This window comes from Chlorocebus sabaeus, chromosome 1 (assembly GCF_047675955.1).
Source record: "Chlorocebus sabaeus isolate Y175 chromosome 1, mChlSab1.0.hap1, whole genome shotgun sequence".
Classification (NCBI taxonomy): Eukaryota; Metazoa; Chordata; class Mammalia; order Primates; family Cercopithecidae; genus Chlorocebus; species Chlorocebus sabaeus.
The window spans coordinates 109289231-109311604 of NC_132904.1; the positions used below are offsets into that span (position 1 = coordinate 109289231).

At 40.0% G+C, this 22374-nt stretch overlaps 1 protein-coding gene, 1 long non-coding RNA gene and 1 pseudogene across 8 annotated transcripts in view; 2 read left to right on the forward strand and 1 right to left on the reverse strand.

The window, feature by feature from the left end:
• Positions 1-1022: 1022 nt before the first annotated feature.
• Positions 1023-5216, reverse strand: LOC119626577 (uncharacterized). Its single transcript, XR_005242727.2, has 3 exons — positions 4964-5216; positions 3110-3219; positions 1023-2605 (listed from the first exon to the last, which is right to left on the reverse strand). It is a non-coding gene; the product is annotated as an uncharacterized lncRNA (long non-coding RNA).
• Positions 3081-22374, forward strand: part of NCAM1 (neural cell adhesion molecule 1) — a 312305-nt gene continuing 293011 nt past the window's right edge. For 4 of the 7 annotated variants that reach the window (XM_073021106.1, XM_038005206.2, XM_038005212.2 and 1 more), the window contains exon 1: positions 3163-3407. In XM_073021106.1, coding sequence (XP_072877207.1) covers positions 3356-3407 — 52 coding nt within the window. In that variant the 5' untranslated portion in view covers positions 3163-3355. Of the gene's footprint in view, positions 3408-22374 lie in introns of all 7 variants that reach the window. The other 3 variants (XM_073021100.1, XM_073021120.1, XM_038005205.2) reach the window with 3 other exon arrangements.
• Positions 19041-19106, forward strand: LOC119626699 (U7 small nuclear RNA; annotated as a pseudogene).

The window sequence follows — 22374 nt, forward strand, 5'->3', positions numbered from 1 at the left end:
CACCGTAACCTCTGCCTCCCGGATTCAAGCAATTCTCCCAAGTAGCTGGGATTACAGGCACGTGCCACCAGGCCCGGCTAATTTTTTTGTATTTTTAGCAGAGACAAGGGTTCACCATATTGGCCAGGCTGGTCTTGAACTCCTGACCTTGTGATCCACCCACCTCGACCTCCTAAAGTGCTGGGATTACAGGCATGAGCCACCGCGCCCGGCCACCCCACTGTCGCTTTCTTAATTAGGCCCTGTCACGCCATCCAGAGTTATCATGGCCTCCTAGCTCATCTCCTTGCTGTGGTTGTCTTCTTAGACCTTTCTCTGCTTCCTCTCTAAATAATTTTCTCTCTAACGCACAGTCTGGAGTCTCCTTCCTCTGCCTCAATCCCATGGATGTTCACTTTGTAGATGTTCATTAATGTGTGCCTGACAGCCCGGGCCTCTCTCTGGGGAGAGAGGTCCAGTGAGAGTCACAGTTTTGTCCCATTTTAAAATGAGGATCAGGGAGGGATTGAACGCAATACAGAGCTTACAGATGTAGGCACTGACCAGCAGAGATACACAGAATTGGAGACAAGTGACACAACCTGTTAAAAGAACTTGGGAGAGAAACCAGGAGTGTGGACTGGAATGACTGGGGCAGCATTCTAGAATGAATCATTACAACAGAGATCAACAACCACATGGGGTAGGGGTAGGGAGGGGCTGGAGAGAGAGAGAGGGGAAGAAAAAGAAATTCAGTCATGCTGAAGTGAGATTGGATTTCCACACTTGTCTACACTGAAAAGCTAAAAATAGGGACATCTGGGGAGAAAAATAGTGAGGAGTCTTTTAATTCTACTGACATGGACTATAAGGAGGGAGGTTTGCAGGGAAGGATGTATCTCTCACTCTTAGGGGCAAAACTGGAAAAATTTTTATTTTGGGGGCCCCAACCTTCACTCTCTCCACTCCATCCCCTGCCTGTTCTCTCTATCTTTCCTCACTATCAAAACCTCTTTTTAAAGGAAAGAGTCTGATAACATTCATTTACATAAATCTGTAATATTTAACGTGGTGATTTTAGATGTTAGAAGCAGAAGTCTGAAATTAAAGACACGTAAGTACAGCAACCATTAAAAAAAGACGTATATAATTCACTGCATCCAGCACAGGGCTAAACCCAGTGGTTGCTCCACAAATATTTGTTGAAAGATGTTCAAAAAAGCATTATTTATATTATCAAACTCCACAAACAATACAAGTATCCAAAAATGGGGAAACCATTGTAAAATCATCCATATGAAGAAATATTACATAGCTATAAAAATATCTAGAAAAGCTTTTTATGATCCAGAGGAATAAATGCTTATACTAATGTTAGGCAAAAATAGCAGGATTCGAATTGCTACTATAATATGTCAATTATAAAAATCATATGCACATACAGAAGACAAAATCTATGAGTATCTCTGGAATCCGTGGGATTTGGGGTTATTTTTAGTTCTACTTTTCTGTATTTTTGAATTGTTTATACTTGGTATGAAAGAAATAGCCCAAAGTAAACCTTGTGGAAGATTTACTTGGGGGAAGAAACACTTTTCAGGGGTCCCCGCTAATTACACTGTACTGGTGTGGCCCCCTTGGTCTATTATAGAGGAGGAAAGTGGGGAAGAGATAGGGCCTGTCCTGTAAGGGAGGATGGATGGTCTGCCAGCAGAGGATCGACTTTTAAAAACTGCTACAGGGGCTGGGCGCGGTAGCTCACGCCTGTAATCCCAGCACTTTAGGAGGCTGAGGCGGGCAGATAATGAGGTCAGGAGTTAAGAGACAAGCCTGACCAACATGGTGAAACACCGTCTCTACTAAAAATACAAAAATTAGCTGGATGTGATAGCGCGCGCCTGTAATCCCAGCTACTCAGGAGGCTGAGGCAGGAGAATCGCTTGAACCGGAACGGAAGTTGCAGTGAGCAGAGATGGCGCCACTGCACTCCATCCTGGGCGAAAGAGCGAGGCTCCGTCTCCAAAAAACAAAACAAAACAAAACAAAAAACAAAAAATCTGCTACAGGAGTGGGGAGGCCGACCTTTGAAGAAAAAGGGCGTACCCGGTAACATTAGTGCTTTAGTGCCTTTGAACTTATGCAGACTTCCTCTGTTAGAGGGTTTCTGTGTTCTAGGCTAATAGGTTAACCTGACATCTAGAACACCTTCCTCACATTAGTTCCTTACACACCCAAGCCTTCAGGTGCTGAGACATGTTTCTTTTCACCCTGCTCTCTCCACCCCCTACTTTTGAAAACACAGCTGGAATTTTAATTAAAGCCTATTATGTTGGTACCTCAGTAGTGTTGGTACCTCAGTAATATTCTACATTAATATCTTTAAGAATTAAGGTCATGTCCCCATGTAAGAAAATATTATTTAATGTTGCTTCTATATCATAATATCTATATAAAAGCCCTGGCTATTTTAATAAAGAGACCAGAGATTTCAGAATTTATATAAACAGGAAAACATTTTCTTTGGGTTATTTCTGGAAATCCCTTCCAAACATCTGAGTTTTCTTCTAACTCAAGTCTCTTCCCACCTCCTTCCCAGGGGATCTTTTGAAGGGTGTTGTATGTCTCCCTGTGGGACAGCAAACTTCACAGTCAGGATAAAACAAACAAACAAACAATATCAAAACAACACCCAGCAACGGCAACCCCCATCCCTCTCCAAAGTTCTAATTTCCCGCACTTAAAATTAAGTCCTGGGCTATCCTTGTGTTGCAAGAATCTTAGAATCGAAATGGAGGGATTTGATAACTTTAAATCTAAAATTTTCTTCTATTACTTACTAGTTATCAAAATATGCAAACTGCTGATTAAGGAAGGCTGGGTGGCAGGAGCGCCTGCGAAGGCGTAGGGGAGAAGTGTGAAAAGAAATCCCAGCTCTCCCTGGGAGACTGCGTGTGAAAGAGCCCGGCTCCCCCGAAAGCTCCAGGCCGCGTTTTGCAGGCTTCCGCATCTGCCTTCCCTGTCTCTCTTACCTCCTTGATGTTCGGCACTATTTGTGGCCGGCGTGGTGGAAGGACACAGTGAGGTTCTCACCCCCGCCCCCCGCTCCCATCCCAGTTCCATCAAAACGAACCCGGGCCAGCGCAAGGATCTCCGAGTTGCGAGTGTGCTGAGGCTGGGACTGTCACTCATTCTCCGATCAGCGCGTGAACGCAGCTCGGCTGCCGCTGGCAGGAAACAATTCTGCAAAAATAATCATACTCAGCCTGGCAATTGTCTGCCCCTAAGTCTGTCGCTCTGCCGCCGTCCACACTCGCTGCAAGGGAGGGGGCACAGAATTTACCGCGGCAAGAACATCCCTCCCAGCCAGCAGATTACAATGCTGCAAACTAAGGATCTCATCTGGACTTTGTTTTTCCTGGGAACGGCAGGTACATTTTTTTTTTTTATTCTCAATCTGGTTTGCTAATTACCCCTTCCTCCTACTTCTAGGAGGAACGCTATTATTTTGGGTGGTTTTACGTGGACTGCTAAGGCTGGTCATTTGCGTTTAGCTGTGAAAGGAGCGCGTCGCCCTTGCTGCCCAGCCAAACCCCGCTCCCTCCCGGGCTGCGCTGCACGGGAGCTGCCTCCCTGCGCCGCCAGCGCCCGGCGCCCCTCTGGCGCGTCCGCCCTTCCCACTTTGTGCGCCTGCGGCGGTGGGAGCAGAGCCGGTCGGCTCCTGGGGGCTCAGCGGCCGCGCTGGTGATGGGCAGCGCTCCTTCCCCAAAGGCGGGCGGCGGGGCGGGGGACGTCGCGGCTCGGGTGGTGCCACCGCACGGGCTCGGATTCCGAGGGGGAAGGGGTTTGTCAGCCCCGGCTCCGGGAAGAGTGAACAATAAGGCTAGGGCAGCCGCCCCAGATCGTTATATCCCCGGGTCTAATAAAGTCAGGATCGCTGCTTTGCCTCCCCCGCCCCAGCCGAATAACGGTTTGCAAAATGGGGCGAAATGGGCAGAATAGCAGGGCTGTGTGGCCGTTGTTGCACCCCAGTCGATATGACGTTAGTTTTTCATTTGCCAAATTGCTGTTTAGTTGCAAAGCCTACCCTCGGCCGAGAGCACTGAAGGATGGGAGGGTCGAGCGCCGCGTTTTGACAGGAGGAAGTGCGGAGGGGCGGAGGGCGAGGAGGGCGTGATCGGGTCTGCCTGGTGTGTGTGCGCGTGTGTGCGCGCGTGTGCCTTTACACGCGCCGCGTGCCCAGTGTTGCACGGGGCGGGAGAAGAATGGCAGGTAGCCGCCCGAAACACCTCGCCCTGTCTCCTTTCTTTGGGCGAGGTTCCCGATCCTGGCAAAGTGTGAACAATAGGGAGCTGGGAGGAAGACAGTAGTGATGCTGCCGCGGGTGGCGGGGGTTGCGCCGCCGCCCAGAGAACCTCGGCAGCGGGGAGGGAGGTGCATATCATTTTGGCTATTTCCATCCCGGCCTCCCTGGAAAATTCTTCTGTGCGTGCCCACCCTCCCCTCCAGCTGTCATCCCCCCACCTCCACCCAAGGATTTGCGCTTTGGCTCTGATGGACGGGAGGGGAGGAAGAAAAGCAGGGGCCGCAGAGAGCTGGGTGGGTTGGGCGGACATTCTGGGCGGGGGGGCGTGTGCTGGGAAGCGACCGAGGAAAGCCGGGCGGAGGGGCTGTGTGTCGCGGTTGCCGCTGCCAGGTGCCGTTGTACCTTCTCTGGACTGCCGAGCCCGGGTTGGGGAGCGCACGAGGCGGGCTGGGGAGCGCAAGGGGCGGGTCAGGGAGCACCCGGTGAGCCCCCTCCGCGGGCGGCACAGGAGCAGCGCTCGGCCGCCGCCTCCAGCCAACTGGGGTCCCTCCCATGGCGACCAATCAGCGCGAGGCTGGCTGGGCGGGAAGCCGCGAGAGGCTTTTATTGCAGCGCGGGTGGCGGCCAGGAGCTGCCAGGACAGTCTCCTGGTGCTTCAGCCTAACGGTCTCGCTCAGTCACCGCCGGGAGAAACCCCGCCCTGTGGCCGGTCCCCAGCCTGCCCGGCAGTTTCCAAGGAAATAAAATGGAGACTAGGTGGTCACCCGGAGTGCTCCTGGTCCGGCCGCCTGTGCTCGCCCACTCTCGCCTCTTTCTTGCCGACTTGGAGCATCCCATCGCCCCCGCCAGCGCTCACTCTCGCGCCGCGGACTCCGAGCCTGAGCGCGTCGCCGGAGGGGGGGCACCCTGGCAGGCACACCGATGCGCGTGCGCTGACCGGCCGGCCGCGGGCCGGGGGCGCTACTGGCGGTGGGTGGGGCGGGGCCGTGGCAGGGCCCGGAGGGGTGGGGACCAAGCCTAGTCTGCCTGGCGCTGGGTCTCCGCTGCCACCTGGGCGGGGGCCACCCCGGCTATGCCCCTTTTCGCGGTCCAGTGGATGCCGCGACGCGACCTGTCCGCACGGGGTGGGGGAAGTGGGTGTTTTTGAGACCTCCTCGCCCCCAGGTGGGAGCGTGACAATGGAACCCGGTGGGCCTTTTGGGGGATCGCCTGGCGGTCCTTTCCATCATCGTGATAGATACAGTCATCAGTATTTGGATCCCGTGGAAGTTGCAGGCCCAGGAATTCCCACTGGGATGTTCGTGGAGGCCCAGGCAGGGGAGGCATTCTGACCAGTGTTCCCTGGAATGAAAGCGACCTCTTTCCTGGCCCGGTACCTTGAGAATGGGAAGAAGGCAGAACGTGAAACACATACAAGGTTGCTTAACAAAAGAAAGAAGTCGAATCGTTTTCCAAAGAGAAATAATTTCCCATTAAAATGTCTTTTGTACCATATTTGTTTTTAAAAAAAAATCAAAGAATTCAAGTCAAAGGGTCAGAATGAAAATGAAAATATAACACACAAGTATATATACATATGTGTATATATCTGAGGATTTTTTTTTTTTTTGGACTCAAGTGTAGCATGTCCAGGGCAGTGGTAACTGAGTTTGTGTGCTCCGCTCTGTGCATATGAAAATTTACATATAAGGCAAGCTAACCTTAATATATCCAGTGAGTCCGATGGGCTGCCCCTCTCCCCTTTTGATGTCCTCCGCTCTTTAGAAATACAATGAAAGGTTGTGCAATTGCATAGTAAATTTGAGTTTAGTATAAATTTTGGATGTTTTGAAGAATTGTTTGCTTGAAGGATCTGGGATGGTTAAATCACATGTTTACTTGATAATTTTAGTCTTGTGTCAGTTAAACTTGCAAGAGTCAAGGAATGGATAGGACTGGGTTTCTGACAAGATAACACCGGTTAAGAACAAAGAGCTACTTTACAAAAGCTAACATTGAAATCAAGTAGTATACATAATATCTCTCCCTAAGCAAATTAAGGTGCGCTTCCACAAAGTTTACTATGAGCACAGTTATAGTGAGCCATATATTTTTGTTGATTTTCATTTTAAGATTGAGAATGTGTGTTTTTAAACAGAATTTCACTGAGTGTAATAAAAGCTGTATAAGAATGTGGAAAACCTTTCACAACTCTAACCAAACCCTAGAAAGATTATTTTCCTTCAATAAATACTAGCATATTTAAAAATATTAATAACTGATAATTTGTTTAAAATCCAACAGAGTTATTAAAAACAGGGAATATAATCCAGACATTGTAGACATGTGGGCTGTGATTTATGTAAGTTTTTGAGTTACTATTCCCTCTATAAAGGTCTTAAAGATCTGCTAACCTAGCTAAGCTTTCATTACTCTCAAATTGTTTGCTTAAGCTAATTCTTTATGAACTCCTTCCTTCTTTCCCTAAATTATTGAACCTGATAACTTCCTTCCAAATACCTTTATCTAAGATTTTTTTTAAAAAAATTGGAATATCAGAAAATAGCAGGACATATTCTTGTTTAGTAAAGGAGGTTCCTCTAAGTCTTACTATGATAATTGATTAAACTAAGAATATGTTGATTTAACTGGTGACTGGTTACTTGAGTTTGATAGTTCAAGAATTAAGATAGTAATTGCAAAGAAAAACAATCCCACATCAAAACTTAAAAAAAAAAAAATGGTGTGGGTGTGCTATTTGTAAGGGATGTGGGTATTTACTGAAGGCAGCAATAAGGAGAAATTAGTCTGTAGCACCCCCAAATTTCAAGTTTTGAACAGCGCTTCTGTTTGGAATCCATTTATCATTAATTGAATTCCTCAGATAGGTAATAATGTAATTTAACGGAAGAAACCTATATCTGTATTTTCTGTCACAAGGAACAATGTCTTAATTGCCTTTCAAAATAAACAGCACCATTTTGTCACTCAAAAGCTAATCTTTAGACATGTGTTTGTTCACTACAGAACCCAGTTTGTCAAATTATAGAGAGCATTTTGTAAACTTTACACTGCTTAAAATATGAACTCTGGAATTTCTGATGCAACCACTTAATTTTTCAAGGCGATGAAGCCTCTGTTAAGTATGAGTTTGATAAATTTCTCATATTTTTGTCTTTAGTATTAAAGAACTGTGGCTGCTGTCCAGACTGAAAGTGGCTTCAATACTACTGGCAGACTTCCAAAGACATTTTACAGACAGTCCTTTCTGACTTAGTGTAAAATAAATGATTGAGTACCTGTTGCTAAAGAACGGGTTACACTTTCCCTTAGGATCTTGAGCTTGTGATGGAGAGCAGAACCAATTGGCAGGCCGGGGAGAGAAGGGATCACACCTGCCCCCATCAGTCTGCGGGAAGAGTCATAGACTGGGTGGAGACAAAGACATTTTATAAAGGCTCTCCTGTACCAGTTCAGCATTGTGTTTTTGAGCACACACATGTTTTCTGGTGTCAAGATGAATATTTTAATGTAAATTCCATAATTGATCATTTTTCAGTTTAGCAGTTGTAACGTAGAGACTAAGGAATGTCTGGAACTTTAAAAGAAATGGCATCACATTACAGGGAGAATTTTACTGATCTTAAAACTGGGTTACAAACTACACAAAATTGAAAACATTAATCACGTGGCTGCGTAAAATGAGGTCATTTGAGCTTTTAATAAAAATCACTAAGGTGAAAATTCCTTTGGTTAAAAAGGAAGAATTCTAAGTAAAATTCGGAAGAAGAAAATTTGATACGTTTCATAATATACTCAATGACTGTGAGCAATACTGTAAGAGATGGCCTCTTAGGAAGGAGGAAATGTCCAAGGACCTCTCTGAATCCTAATGATTAGGTTTCTATGAGCTCCAGAGTTTTTACTATTTGAAAACATTGTAGTGAAACTATTTTTACCAGTACGGGTAGATATGCTTACTACTTGCGGTAGGATAATAGAATACAGAAGTCAATCTGAAGGTCATAGTCCTGTTACCTCTAGCCTCTTTTGTTATTAACTCTTGGGGTCAAACCTTAAAACCATTTGCTGATGTAAAGGGATGTAAATTATTTGGCATTGGCAGTGGTGCCATTATGCCCTTTCATTTCATGTTGTTGAAATACTGTCTCTCAGCTGCAGATGCTCATTAGGAGCATTGCCTTTTGATGTTGGTCTGGGTGCCAAATGGCGTCCTTTCAGGCAGTTTCAATACATTACATTTAAAACGTTCTCAGGCCATGTCTACATCCAGCCACTGAGTTAACGGATTTTCAGTTGGGTAGACACACTTTTCCTTTCCTGCAGTATTAATTTAGCTTCTAAGCAATCGGAGACTCCAAGAGGACTGCACTAAAAGGATAGGCCATTTGGTATATCTTGTGTATGTGTGCTTTTGAAAAACAGATTGTAATAAACCCATTATGCGTTCTTTTTTCTTCCAAATATATGTAACACTTTCTTGAATTCAAAGATTGCATGGCTGATATGATTTAAAAGGCTTCTGTGTTACCTATGTTCCACTTTGTACTCTGAGGACTCTTTGATTTGTAGCTGCAAACCCGGGTAACAGCTGATCTTCCGTTTTCTATTTGGCATCATTCCTGAGATAAGGTGTAAAATGCCTTTTGTTGTACATTAATCTCCTCCTTTGGTATCTGATTACCTCATCATTTAAGAATATTCGTAGTAATGTCACAGTATTTGAGATTGTGTTACATTAGGTATTCTCTTCAATAGTTGATCAAATATGTTTATTGAGTGCCAGCTTTTTATCATCTGCTCTGTGGGGAATTAAAAGGAGTGAGATGACACTGTCAGGGAACCTTGGGAGTAGTAGAGACTAGAGATTAAGAGAGGTAGATAACCCTGGATTGAAACCCCAGACATATCCCTTACTAGCTGTCTGATCTTGGACAAATGATTTAACTCGTCCAAGTTTCAGTTTCCTCTTCCGTGAGACTGGAAAATTAGTAATGCCTACTTGTTAGAGTTATAAATATTTTAGAGATCTTAGGAATTCAGTGCATGTAAACAGTGTTCATTAATGAGGAAGAGGGATATATATGGATCTGGAAAAAATAATTATTTAGACATAGTGCCCTCCTTTTAGAAGGATTTTAAAAAGGATTTTATGAAAACATGACTCCTTCAGAGATTAGAACTAGGCTTAAAAAGTTGGTCACTAAATATGCCTGCAATTCCATGTTGGTTGTGAATACTTCAGAGAAAAAAATGGCCTGATTATAAGGTTGAAAACCGTCTGCACAAGGGTGGATCTAGGTTTTGTGGGGCCTGAAGGGTATGCAATTTTGAGGGCCGCCTTTAAGGAAAATACGAAACTCTCTTGCTTTTGCAAAGTTTAGTTGAATACATGACCATGGGAACACATTGCCAAGTCCCGGTCCCCCAGAGCCTTGGAAGGAGTCCATGCAATTGAGGAACCCTGAAAACTTCTGGCCCTGCTTTAGCAACTATCCTTTGGTCCACTTGGACTCGTTGCTTGGGAATATAAACTAATTGTTCCAGTTTATTAAACGTGGACCTCATAGAGTTTGTTTGTGTAGTGCTTTGAAGATTACAATCATATCTTAGAATCACAAAATCGTTTTTAGAAAGAAGTATTTCACTTTTATTTGACAGAAAATCTTAAATGAGATCTGAGCTGATTTGATAGTTGTCACTGCCGATATTCTTGTAAATTACTAACTAGAAGAAAATAAAGCAATTGCTATTATTATTCAAATGAGTGAGACATAAGTGCCCGATTGGCAGGGCAAGAAGTAGTTTTGCCAGCTAAAGGCATATGATATTGGAGAGGAGACTGAAGATTTTGTCGTAGCTATCTAAAAGGAGATAAACTGGATATATAATACCAATAATTATATCTTAATCATCACGTTATGGTTTATAAAACACTTTGATATGCGTTTAATCTTCACACTAATTATTTAGTAAATATTGACTGAGTACGTGCTCTGTACTGGGTGCTGGGAATACAGTGGTGAACTAGACATACATCATCCCTGTTTTCATGGAGTTTCCAGTCTAGTAGTACAGATAAATATAGACATTAAAAAGTAACACACACATTTATAATTACATATTCAGATTAAAATCCAAGAAAAACCCAGGATGAGAGATTATCAAGGGGGATTGGGTGGTTGGGGAGGTGAGGATGTAACATTTAAACAACTGTGAAATAGGAAGAACAGATGGTATTCTCATTTTAGGGCATGATTGATTGACTACTTAATTCAACAAATGTCGAATTACAACAAACATTCCTGAATTCCTTAATTCAACAAATCTTTGTGAAGTCTGGAGAAGGTTAGACAGCTTCAGGAATTGTGTGGAGTTTCACGTTATAAAGTCCAGGAAAATATACATCTGCCTTTATAGAACTTACCACCTGCAAGGAGAGGAGAGAGACGTACTATACTTACAAATAGAGGCATGAAGTAAACGCTGTTGGACCACAAGAAAGGAAGCAATTAATTCTGCCTGGGACTCCCTCGAGCCGGGCTTGGGGAAGTGTTGCTTTCATTAGATGGAGCAGGAAGAAAGGGTGCTCTGGGCAGAGCAGACACCCTGAGCAGTGGTTGAGACATGAATCCGGTTGTACATGGGGAACAGTGTGAGAGTAGTGGGGAGGAGTAGCCAGATATAAGGAGAAAAAAAAATTCTGCAAGTCCAGATTGTAAGTCTTTAAATGGAAACTGAGACTGAGAAAGGTTAAGTGACTTACGCAGGTGGAGTTGGGACCGCAACTTGCATTCGTTGTCTGAATTGTATCCTTTTCTAAGGCAAGGATAATTTGAATATATATAGCATCTGAATACGTGCCAAGCAAACAGGAGTTCCTGTGGCTTCTGGACTGAGTCTGACCAAAGTGTGGGAGGAGTGATGGGGAGGAAGAGCACTATTCAGAGCTGTGGTCTGAAGGAACCGTCCTGCCATTCTGCAAGTTGCTGTCATTTGAGCCTGTTTCCCCATCTGTAAAATGGGGTTAATGACACTTCCATTGTGGGTCTTGGTGAGCTGAAATAAAACCACATACATAAAGCAGATATGAAGTATGTACTCATTATGTGCTTTAAAAAAGTTCCCCGTGGTCAGAGATTTTATTTGAAATGTTTGTTTAAAAAGGTGTACAGTACTCTGAATATGATGTGCAAAGTTCTGTGCTAGAGGCTGAGAGGAATAAATTTAAGGTTACTATACTGACCCTTTCAGGTGGTTGGAGAGGAAGTACTTTTACTTAGTTCACGTTGTGAAGAAATCATGAAAGATATTATATCAATAAGTGCCCAAATGAAGCAGGCAGGTAATAACTGGGAAAATTGAGAGGCAAAAATCACGTCTATTGGTTTTAATGTCTGGGGGGAGAAAGGTATAGAAAAGCTAGAACTTGTCCTGGACCTCCACGGATATGAAGATAAATAGGGAGAGAGGGCCTGTTTTCCTATAGAATAAGATGGATCTGGCCAAAGAATTGCTATTGAAGAGCAGTTAAAGGTTGGATCTTGGGGCAAGTCATATTTAAATCTTAAATGTCAGAGAAAGGAGAGGGGTTCTGCTGGAGATGACAGAGGAAGTAAAAATATATACATGTTTAAGAGTATAGTCAGCAATAGCAACTGAATGTGTGCTGCGCCAGGCTGTATGTTTGGGACTAGCTGGGAATTAGCAGAGAGTTAAGTGGAACAAATTGATAGAGTTCACTGCAGCACTTAAAGGGAATTCTGGTTTTATATAGCATCCACTATGGTAGTTGGACAAAATGAAGGGCTAACGAAAGGGTTTTTATTGCTGCGTGAAACATCAACTAGATGATACTAGGAGAAGGGAGGTCAGTGAAGTCAATGAAGGTATCTTGCTTAATTAGTAGGAGCACTTGTATGTGGGGAAAGGATACCATTGGGCTTAGATTCAAAAGATGTGGGTTCAAGAAGTTGCTCTGCTACTAACTAGCCAAGTGAATTTATATCAGTTATGTAACCTCTGTAGACTGTAACTTCCTCATTTGAATATAATCACAAAATAAGATAATATATGGGAAATGCATTGCAAATGAAATATTTCACAGCTGTACATTTTATACATTTTATTAGTAGACATGTTGCTGAAAAATTAAATAAAAATCAAATTTTATGTACTGCTAGAGGTGCTTGTTTGATTAAAGAAACCCAACTACGATATGTTTTCTAAAGCAGGTAATTTTGGAAAGATACACTTGTAATGATTTTGAATAAGGATAAAAGGGGCATAGCTGAGATGTTAGAAATAACAAGGCAACCAAGGGTAGATGATAGATCCCAAATGGTAGATGACTGAGAGGGAGAAAGATCTTTGAAGTTACAAACTCAAGGAAATTAAATAATCATGGTACTCTAAATATGATAGAGAAATTCAGAGGCAGGTTAGGTTTTAGAAAAAGTTTGGACCTCCTAATACCTTAACCTGTAGGTCAGTATTTTTCAAACTATGGATGATGAAATCTATTTAATGGGCTTCCATATACATTAAACAAGGAAGAAGGAAGGGAGGAAGGAAAAAGGGGAGGAAGGAGAGAGAGAACGAGTGAAGGAGAAGTGGAAAAAGAGAGTGTGTTTTATGTAAGGGTAAGTACTGCTTTGAGTACTTCAAATTTTCTCTCTCTCTTTCTCTCTCTCTGTGTGTGTGTGTGTGTGTAATATGTAACTTGGTTGTGATGGAAAATACATTCTTTTGGCTCAGGTCAAAAGAGTTTGGAAGCTACTGTCGTCGAAGGAAGAATGTAGGATCAAAGAGAGGGTAAAGCAGTCTGTAATGGAGTGAGAGTACATCAGAAGGTATAGAATAGATACTGAATGGGTTGTGAGGGAGGGAAGGAAGAAATGACAGCAAAATTAAGTATTGAGCATCCAAGCAATCAGTTAACAACAGGGTGTGAAAAAAAAAAAACAAATCAAACTCTAAATGTTATATCTTTTTTTGAAATGGTATTTCACTGTTGCCCAGAATGGCCTCAAACTCCTGAGCTCCTGCCTCAGCCTCCTGAGTAGCTGGGACTGAAGGTGCACACCACAGTGCCCTAAATGTGGTACCTTGACCTTACAGAGCTCACTGTCTGGGAATGAAAAGATAACTGGGAACACCAGGTAGCATCTACAGCCAAAATATGAGGCACTTAACGTTTCAGAGTCAGGATAAATATTGCCTGGGAACCAGGGGGTAGTTACAGCTGTACATTTTATTAGTAGACATGTAACTGAAAAATTACATAAAAATCCAATTTTATGTACTGCCATAGGTGCTTGTTAGATTAAAGAAACCCAACTGTGATATATTTTCTAAAGCAGATAATTTTGGAAAGACACACTTGTAATGACCTTGGATAAGAATAAAAGGGGCATAGCTGAGATGTTAGAAATGACAAAGCAACAAGCAAGGGTGGATGATAGATCGCAAATGGTAGATGACAGAGAGAGAGAAAGCTCTTTAAAGTTATAAACTAGAGGGAATGAAATAAACATGGAGAATTCACACATTAGGTGAGAGCTGAAGGAGACTTTGAAGGAAGAATTTAGCTCCGCTGAGAGGAAGGGTAGATGAGGTAAGTATGTGTGTTCCATGTTTGGGAGGTGACTGGAGGAAGCCCAGTTGAAGAGACCAAGAAGACTCAAAGATGGTAGTAATCTAATCTATATTTTTATATGTTCAGTGGAGAGAAAAACACCATGAGTTACGGTCAGTACTTTGCAGGGTTTTTATCACACCCACAGGTATTTATGTGGCACTATTTCTATAGCACACAGATTGATGTCTTGCCTATAATTCAGAAGGTGATAGTGAACAAATGAAGAGAACCAGAGCTTAGTGGTACGAAAGCCTAGGTTAGAAAAGTACAATAAAGTGAAGTGAAAAAAAGTTGGAAACAAATAGTATATATAGGTATAATCCCAATCTTGTCAAAAAGCACCTCTTTCACTCACTCTATAATCAAGACTGGAAGAAGGTAAATCACTATTTATGATGTCTGAGTTTTTGATAATGAGCACATATTGCTTTGCAAAACAAATAGTGCAGTAAAAATAAGGGCAGCAGTACTAAGGGTGGTTAAAAGTATAAAGAAGGTGAGAATTAAATAGAAACTTGGGATTTGTGTCAGAGGAGAGTGGTGATGTCAGAGGGATTTCAGTTGACTGGTGAAATTCAAGTTCTTTACTTAGAGTCAAATACTGAGGAAGAGCTGATGTCCAGGATGCTTGGCAAAGAAAGAAGGAAAGGAGGGCTGCTAGTTTGGGTGACGGCTTCATCATGAAGGTTCCTGGGCACATTGAACTATGCATCACCACGGAAAAGAGCCAGAGGGAGGGGAGAGGTGATGAGCAACCTTTGCAAAGGACAGCAGGATAATTTTTTGCCAGAGGAAATGAATAAAGCTAGGGGTTTTCCCCAGTGACTTCATTTATCATATGAGTTGATTATTTTTAGATTCAGTTTTATCTTCTTACCTCATTGCCTGTGGTATTCAAACATTTATTTCTAGACCTTTAAAAAATGTTTCTATAGCAAAATCTTTTTGAAGCTTGTTCTGCATGTCACAAATTGGATGTGTTGTTTTTATCAGATCAGCACATCAGTGATTGATTACTTTTCTAATGTTCTTTTATTCATTTTCAGTTTGAGTGTCCATTCTGTTCACATGAGAGGCTGCCAGTCACCAGTTAAGCTGCAATTGCTATATGAGAATTGGATTTACAGTACACCATAAAGGTGTACTTTAAGCAGCCTTAAAGGCCTGTTATCATGGGCATAAGAAGATGGAAATCCAATAAAAGCTCTTTGATTTGGGTACATAATTATAAATTATCTTTCTTTCTGAATTTAGTATCTCCTTTTGGTGTCAGAGGCAATGCATACTGCACCGGGTGCCCCGAGGACCTTTGGTATCAAATCTACATTTCGAACCGTGACTCTCCTGCTTTTCGTGACCTTGAGCCAGTTATTTAATCTCCAATGATCAGTTTATTTCTCTGTGAATCAGGGATAATACCCAACTAATAGGGTTATTGTGAGGACAAAATGAGGTAGTTTATACAACTGTCTGGCACATAGTGAGCTCAGTAATTTTTTTCCTATGTCCTTTCTTTTTGCTAAAGTTCACAGTGAAGGGATATGCAATTTGTGTTGAATTTAAGTATTTGTATTGATTCTAATGAGAATCACATTTTCCATTTATTTTTCATTTTCTGAGAGTTCAGGATCACTGTGAATTGCAACTGAGTTGGAAATGCCATGCTTAATTTTGGAGCTGTTTTACCTCCTGTGAAAGCAAAGCCTAGTAGATCTTGATTTTGACAAAAGTAATATTTAAACAATTAAAAGTGGTTTATCTAGATTCTCCTTTCCATTTGCATAGGGTTAATATCAAACCTGTCAGTTCACTGTAATGGTGGAGCCGTAAAATTTAGTATATTTAAATAATGGTTGCTGCTAAAGATCATATTGGTGACACTTCATTAATCTGGAAGTCACTTACCTGGCAACCTTGATTCTTTGAAACATGAAGAATGAAGAAGTGAGGGAAAGAAGCCTCTGAAGAGCTAGCATAGCATCTTTTTCTTTCTTGATGCAGTATCTTTCATATCGCTGAGAAGTTCGTAACATTTCTCTTGCTTCTTGTCTCTTTGTCTGAATTCCTCTTTATTATGTTTGCTCTAGTATCTCCTTTTGTGTCTCATGTTGTTTCATTTAACTCCTCAAATTCTAATGATCCCTGGCTGCCTATTAGTAAAGAATGAGACCTGAAGCACTGTGGGGCTCAGTGTGGGGTGTCATGCTGAACGACTGTGCAGGAACTTGGTTCATTGGGTGGGGGACATCCATGTATATTCATGAGTACTTACATTTTCTTTTGGACTGATTGACTTAAGAGAATCCAAAATTTTGCAGCAAGCAGGATATAAGTCCAAATACTGTTTTTCTTTAAGCTGAATAGGAAGAAATGGATTGGGGTTATTTTTCCTTCTGTAGTGTAGATTTCATTTAATTCTCCTATTTTCAGTAGGGTGTTTCTGTCCTCAACAAAGTCTGGTGTACCCAAGGACAAAGTGCATCTGGTTCAGTCTCTCTATTAATAAAAATTGAGCCTTCTGCTGGGGTGAGGGGAGTATAGGAGAAGAGATACATGGTGCCATCTTCCTGTAGCTTACAGTTTGTGTGTGTGTGTGTGTGTGTGTGTGTGTGTTTGAAGTGAGTGGTATGAGAAGCTCTATTGGCTTTAATTTTGGAGCAGACTCAGAACCCACTGATGACCTGTCTCCTTCAGGGTTTCTAATTGCTAAAGTCCAAAGCAGACTTTTAAAATCTTTTTTGAAATCTTTTATCTTGCATGTTTTAGGATAGAATCGTTGAGACTGAAAGAAGCTTGTAGTTCTTAAAGGAAAAGGGACATGCTCTAGGGGTGCATCAAAGGCAAAAACCCAAAAAGAGGAATGTTCAGACAACTTCAAGAGATTGACAATTTAAAGAGTTTTAAGGAAACTTTTCTGAACTGAAGCATTCTCAAGAGATTCCAAGGTGGCCTGAGATTCCACATTTCTTAGATAGAAAGATGTGGACTTGGCAGTGATTTTGCAAATCAGAACAGGAACAATTTCACGAACACATTGGCAAATGGCCATGTCTCAGACTTATTGGGTGGTTAAATGTTCACTAGAAACATTGACTTAAGTATTTATGAAATAATTCCCGTGTTCCATGTAGTTGGTCTAGGAATTGGAGGTGAAAGATGAATACCATTCAGTAGCTTTGTGAAAAATTCTAGACTACGTTCGGAAAGTTTTTGTTTACACTTGTAATATTTATTCCTGTGGAATGACACAAAAGACAATCTTGAAATGTCAGAAAATGATACATAAGAGTTATTTACTCTTTTCTCAGAGTTTTTTTCCTTTTGTGTATGTAACTGAAAGTTACTTATCACATGTTTAAAATTTAAAAATTTCATCAAAGAAAACCATCTGTCATAATGAAGTAAAAAAGGAACATTATATGATTTTCTTTGAAGATAAGGGATTGAAAGTGAGTCAGTTAACTGCCCTAGATTACCATTTGAGGTCATTTTGAACTAAATTGGCTTTGGAATCAGAATTTAAATTACCAGTCAGACTCAATTAAGATAACTGGTCATGAAGGCAGTTCATTCGCCTGCCTTCCTTCTCATAAAAAGAATATTTTTATTATTTGTATTCCTTTCTAGCCAAGTTAGACATAGGCATTATTTTTGAGAATATAAGCATTTCACACAATAATTGATTTAGGTATTTAAGGGTAGTTTTGTATCTAAATAGGAAACCAGAAAAATCATTCACTGTTTGGTGTTCTAGAGATAGTCACAGTAGATGCTTTTGAAGTCACTGGGAGGTAAATCAATATATTACTGAGTTATATTTTTGCTGCCCTGTGCAATATTAACAGAATAACTTTCACAAACAAACCCCAGTTAAAGTTATTTAGTCACAATAATAAACTTATAATTGGGCATATTTTAAGAAAACATAAATTATAAATATGTACAGTTATTTTAACAATTTATATATGTATTTCTAAATACTAGACTTTTTGTTTGTGATGAGTATAAAATTATATATATATAATTATATACTCTTAACTTGCTCAACATAAGAGATTTAAAATGATGCGTTCTGCTGTGAGTTTAATCTTCACTTTCATCTTTTTATTTATTTATAGACTAGAACAAATAAATCAATACTTTTTTAATTATAAATTTTTAGTAATTGAAAATTATTAAATGTACAAAGGAGGAGAACTTTTAGAATTTAGAAGTACAAAGGAGGAAAACAATTTAAACCTACAGACGAATTTGGTGGGATTGGTTGTGTGTCTGCGGCTGTCTGGAGAATCCAGGTGCTTAAGTGCCTTGTACTAGCTGGACACTGGAACTTCACAGGGAAACAAAGATGTCTTGAATGACTTGCTGATGTTCTTGAAATGATGCTAATATCTATTCTATACAACCTGAAAGTATGTAGATATTATTGTTTGTTTAGAGTCACGTGTCTTGGGATTTGGGATTGTTGGTGAGAAGATTGGTTTGATGTAGATCATGATAGGTATCGATCTACATATATTTTTGAAATATTTTGGCTAAAATGCAATTTGATGTGGTAAGTCTTATCCATATCTAATATTTTATCTTAAAACTGTATCTATAGAAGTTTTTTTAAAAAAAGAACAGAAAAATCAAAGTTGCATTTTGATGTTTAATGCATTGGTTTTAAAAAATTATATTCAGAGCAAAATGTTTGAGTTTTTGATGATTTTTTGCTGAAAACATTAGGTGCCAATGTCAGGTAATTCTATGACTACAATTGTGTCATGATACTTTGTGCGTGGAGACAGTCCAAAACCAAAAATGAGACAAGTGAAATCTTTATTAAGGAAGGCCTAACAACCATATCAGATAAGTTTGTTTTTTTCTTGGAAACTTTGGTTAAAAAAAAAAAATCACCTAGGAAATAATGTGATTAGAAATGTTCCTTAAATGTGCATATATGTTTAATCTGTTCTACAAAGATATTATTTTCTTTGTGGCATTGTTTTATTGAACAAATTTTGTTACATTTTCTATTAAAACAGTCTTATAATGAATTTAATAACAATTTGGAAAACTCGCAATCTTTATAAGTGCACATGTAAGTGAGATGGATTACTATTAAAATGCAATTTCTAGATTTACAGCTCTTTTAGAATTTGTGTAGCAGATTTTGTTTTTTACCATGAAAGAAATGTCATTTCTTAGTCTTCATTTGGAATTTATAAAAAATTTAAAAAATCACCACATTTTCCAAAAGTTCATACCAGACATCATCATTCACTGTTTTAAAATGAAGTGCAATTTCTTAATAAGAAAGTATAGCTTGAGTCTTGTCCCATATAAATGAGTTTCCGAGATTTGGAAAAAAAACTAATACATTGGAATCAATAGTTGACCATAGATTTAAATATGATACAAAAGGTTTAAAAATCTAAATTGTCATTGTTTACAAAATATTGGCAAATTAGAGCTACAGCGCTTGGTGTTATTGTGTAATCTTCTGTTTAAAAATAAACAGTGGAAATAATTGTAGAAACCTCTGGGCTTAGAAAGGCTTGTTGGTGGTTCTTCACATCCTACTAAAAAAGCAGGCTGTCTTTGCATATTAATCACTCTGTGAAAGGAAGCTTGCCTTATTTGCATTGTGCATGCACTAAGAAGTCCAATAGTGCGCCTGAGAAAAAAAATGAGGGGATTGTAATTGTTGTTCTCAAAAGGGTTTTTATTCCATTCAAGTGGAAAAGCTGAATACTGGAGAATTAGTGCAGTGTTTTGTGGAAGAAGAGTCCCTTTTGGCCACTGCATTGCATGTGGTGCAGTCCCAGTGTGTAAGGATCCTGAACGTTGGGGTGAAGAGGAAAGTGACTCATCTTTCTACGATGCAATAGTCTATGTTCTTGTACATCTCTAAAATGTTGTAAGCATTTTCTCCTTGTTATGTATCCAAAAAGAGGTAGATTGAAATTCTGAGAATATATGCCATATTGGAAATCTCGGGAGAATTAAACATGAATCAAAAAATCTAAATATAAGTGGCTTAGGTTTTGGGAGTGGGGTGAGATGGGGACACACAGCACAAAATTAAGCAAATTGTATTTAAGTGTTATTGTTTTTAGGAGATACGTGATTCGGTTAATGCCTGGAAGATATTTGTCCCCCAAATTGATTTTAAATGATATTTTTTACATTATCTTAGTAATAATGGCATGGTTTTTTCTTCATTGTATTTTAAGATTCAGTGGTTGAATGTAAACATTGAGAATAAACAGAAGAAATGTTCTTAATGTCAGTGAGGCCTTCTTTTAATAAGACTGTGTAAGATGAGCTACTTATAATGTTTCTCTTCTATGGTAAAATACTCTTCATGAAAGCTTTTCCTGATCTCCTAGTTCTAGCTGGCAACAGCCACATTAGCCAGAACAGTTTCCAAAACCTCAAAATGTACATTAATTATTTTGGAGGTCTGTTACTTTGGACTGGTTTAATATACTTTACATATTTTAAGCATCTTTTGAAAAATTCTGCACAGAATATGCCATTTCCAAGTAGATTTGAATTTCACAAGGGGGAAAATATGCCATTGTCTGTGTTCACATATTTTGACAAAATGACTGTGTATAATCATGGAGACAAAGCTTATTGTTTTTAAATGATTTTGTTAAATACTAGAAAGTAGTTAACTGAGTTAAAAGGTTTCATACAGGTTTCCTAAAACCCATTTGGCTTAGATATATTTAACTATCTGTGAAACTACTTGTTTTTATCCTCTTTACTATTGTATGGATTTGGTTGGATTTTGACTCTTGAACATAGATCCTCTGATGACACCATTTCGATTTTATTTGAATTGCTTTCTGTAATACTCAAGTACATGGAAATTGTGTTTAATTTGGGCTTATGTACAGTGGTCCATAGACTTTGAGTGTGTGCTTGGGTTGCTGTTCTGAAGAACAGAAGTAGTCAAGAAGTAGTCTGAAAAAGTAGGACCATAAAAAATCAGACTGGTAGAACAACAACAATAACAACAACAAAACTATAATTTTTGTCATTCAAAAGTCCTTATATAGGTTTCATAATAAATTTTTTGCAAAGTATTACTAATGTACTTCTCCAAATGTTTATTGTAGACGTGTCAAAAGACAAAATTACAACAAATTTAATTATAAATCTAATTGTCTTTTATTTGTGATTCATAAATTGGGGCAGCCTCCATTCAACAAAATAGAATGAGAGCTCCCACTGAGCAGTGGCAGAACAGTAGGTTTGGAAAGTGGGAACAAGGAAACAACTATAGAAAAAAAAAAAGACTGGTTAACATCAGGTTACTTCCAGTGACTTTTTTTCTAGTTAAAGCGGAGGAGACTTCTTTATTGCACTGACTCAGGTTGACTGGAATCTCCTGTTTTCAGGAAAACCCAATCTGTTTTGGGATCTATCTGCTTCTTTAAAGTTTCAGTTTGATTATATGGCATTTAGCCAGAGTGACTCCATTTTGGTTTGGTCTGGTCTCTAGAGGTCGGGTGCAGAAGCTCAGTCTGAAACAATGGCCTCCCATAATTTTTGTTTAACAGATATAATTTTTAGGGTTTATACAAAATCTGAAATGCATTACACATTTTTAGAATTGTGTAGACTTCATAAATATGCAAAACAAAAACAGCTGGTATCAGACATCACATGATCACCTCTAAATTCAGAAAACATACTTGACAAAATGCGATACCCCTTCAGGATGAAAACACTCATTAAACAAGGAATAGAAAGTACTTCCCTGACCTGATAAAGGGCATCTATGAACAATTCAGAGCTAACATATACAAATGGCCCATAAGGACAAATGGCCAAAAGATGCTCAACATCATTAGCCATCAGGGAAAATGTAAATCAAAGCCACAGTAAGATACCACTTCACACCCGCTAGGATGGCTAGAATCAAAAAGACAGATAACCACAAGTGTTAATAATGTTGTGGAAAAACTGGAACCCTCAGACACTGCGGATGGGAATGGAAATGGTGCAGCCTCTTTGGAAAACAAGTCTGGCAGTTCTTAAACAGAGTTACTATGTGAACCAGCAGTTCTGCTCTTCCAAGAGAAGCAAAAACATATGTCCGTATAAAAACATGTACACTAATGTTCATGGAACATTATTAATAATAGTCAAAAAATGGAAAAAACCTAAATGTCCATCAATTGATGAACGGACCAAAAAATGTGGTATATTTATACAATACAATATTATTGGGAAATAAAAAGGAATGCAATACTGATACATACTGCAACGTGGCTGAGCCTTGATTCGGCATTTTAGTAATGTGAGATCCTTAATTGTGTTAGCTGTTTGTTTGTTTGTAACCATGAAGGTTTAGGTATTTATTTTTCAATAGTTTTGAGGGTATGGGTGATTTTCTTGTTACGTGGATAAGTTCTTTAGTGGTGATTTCTAAGATTTTGGTGCACCTGTCACT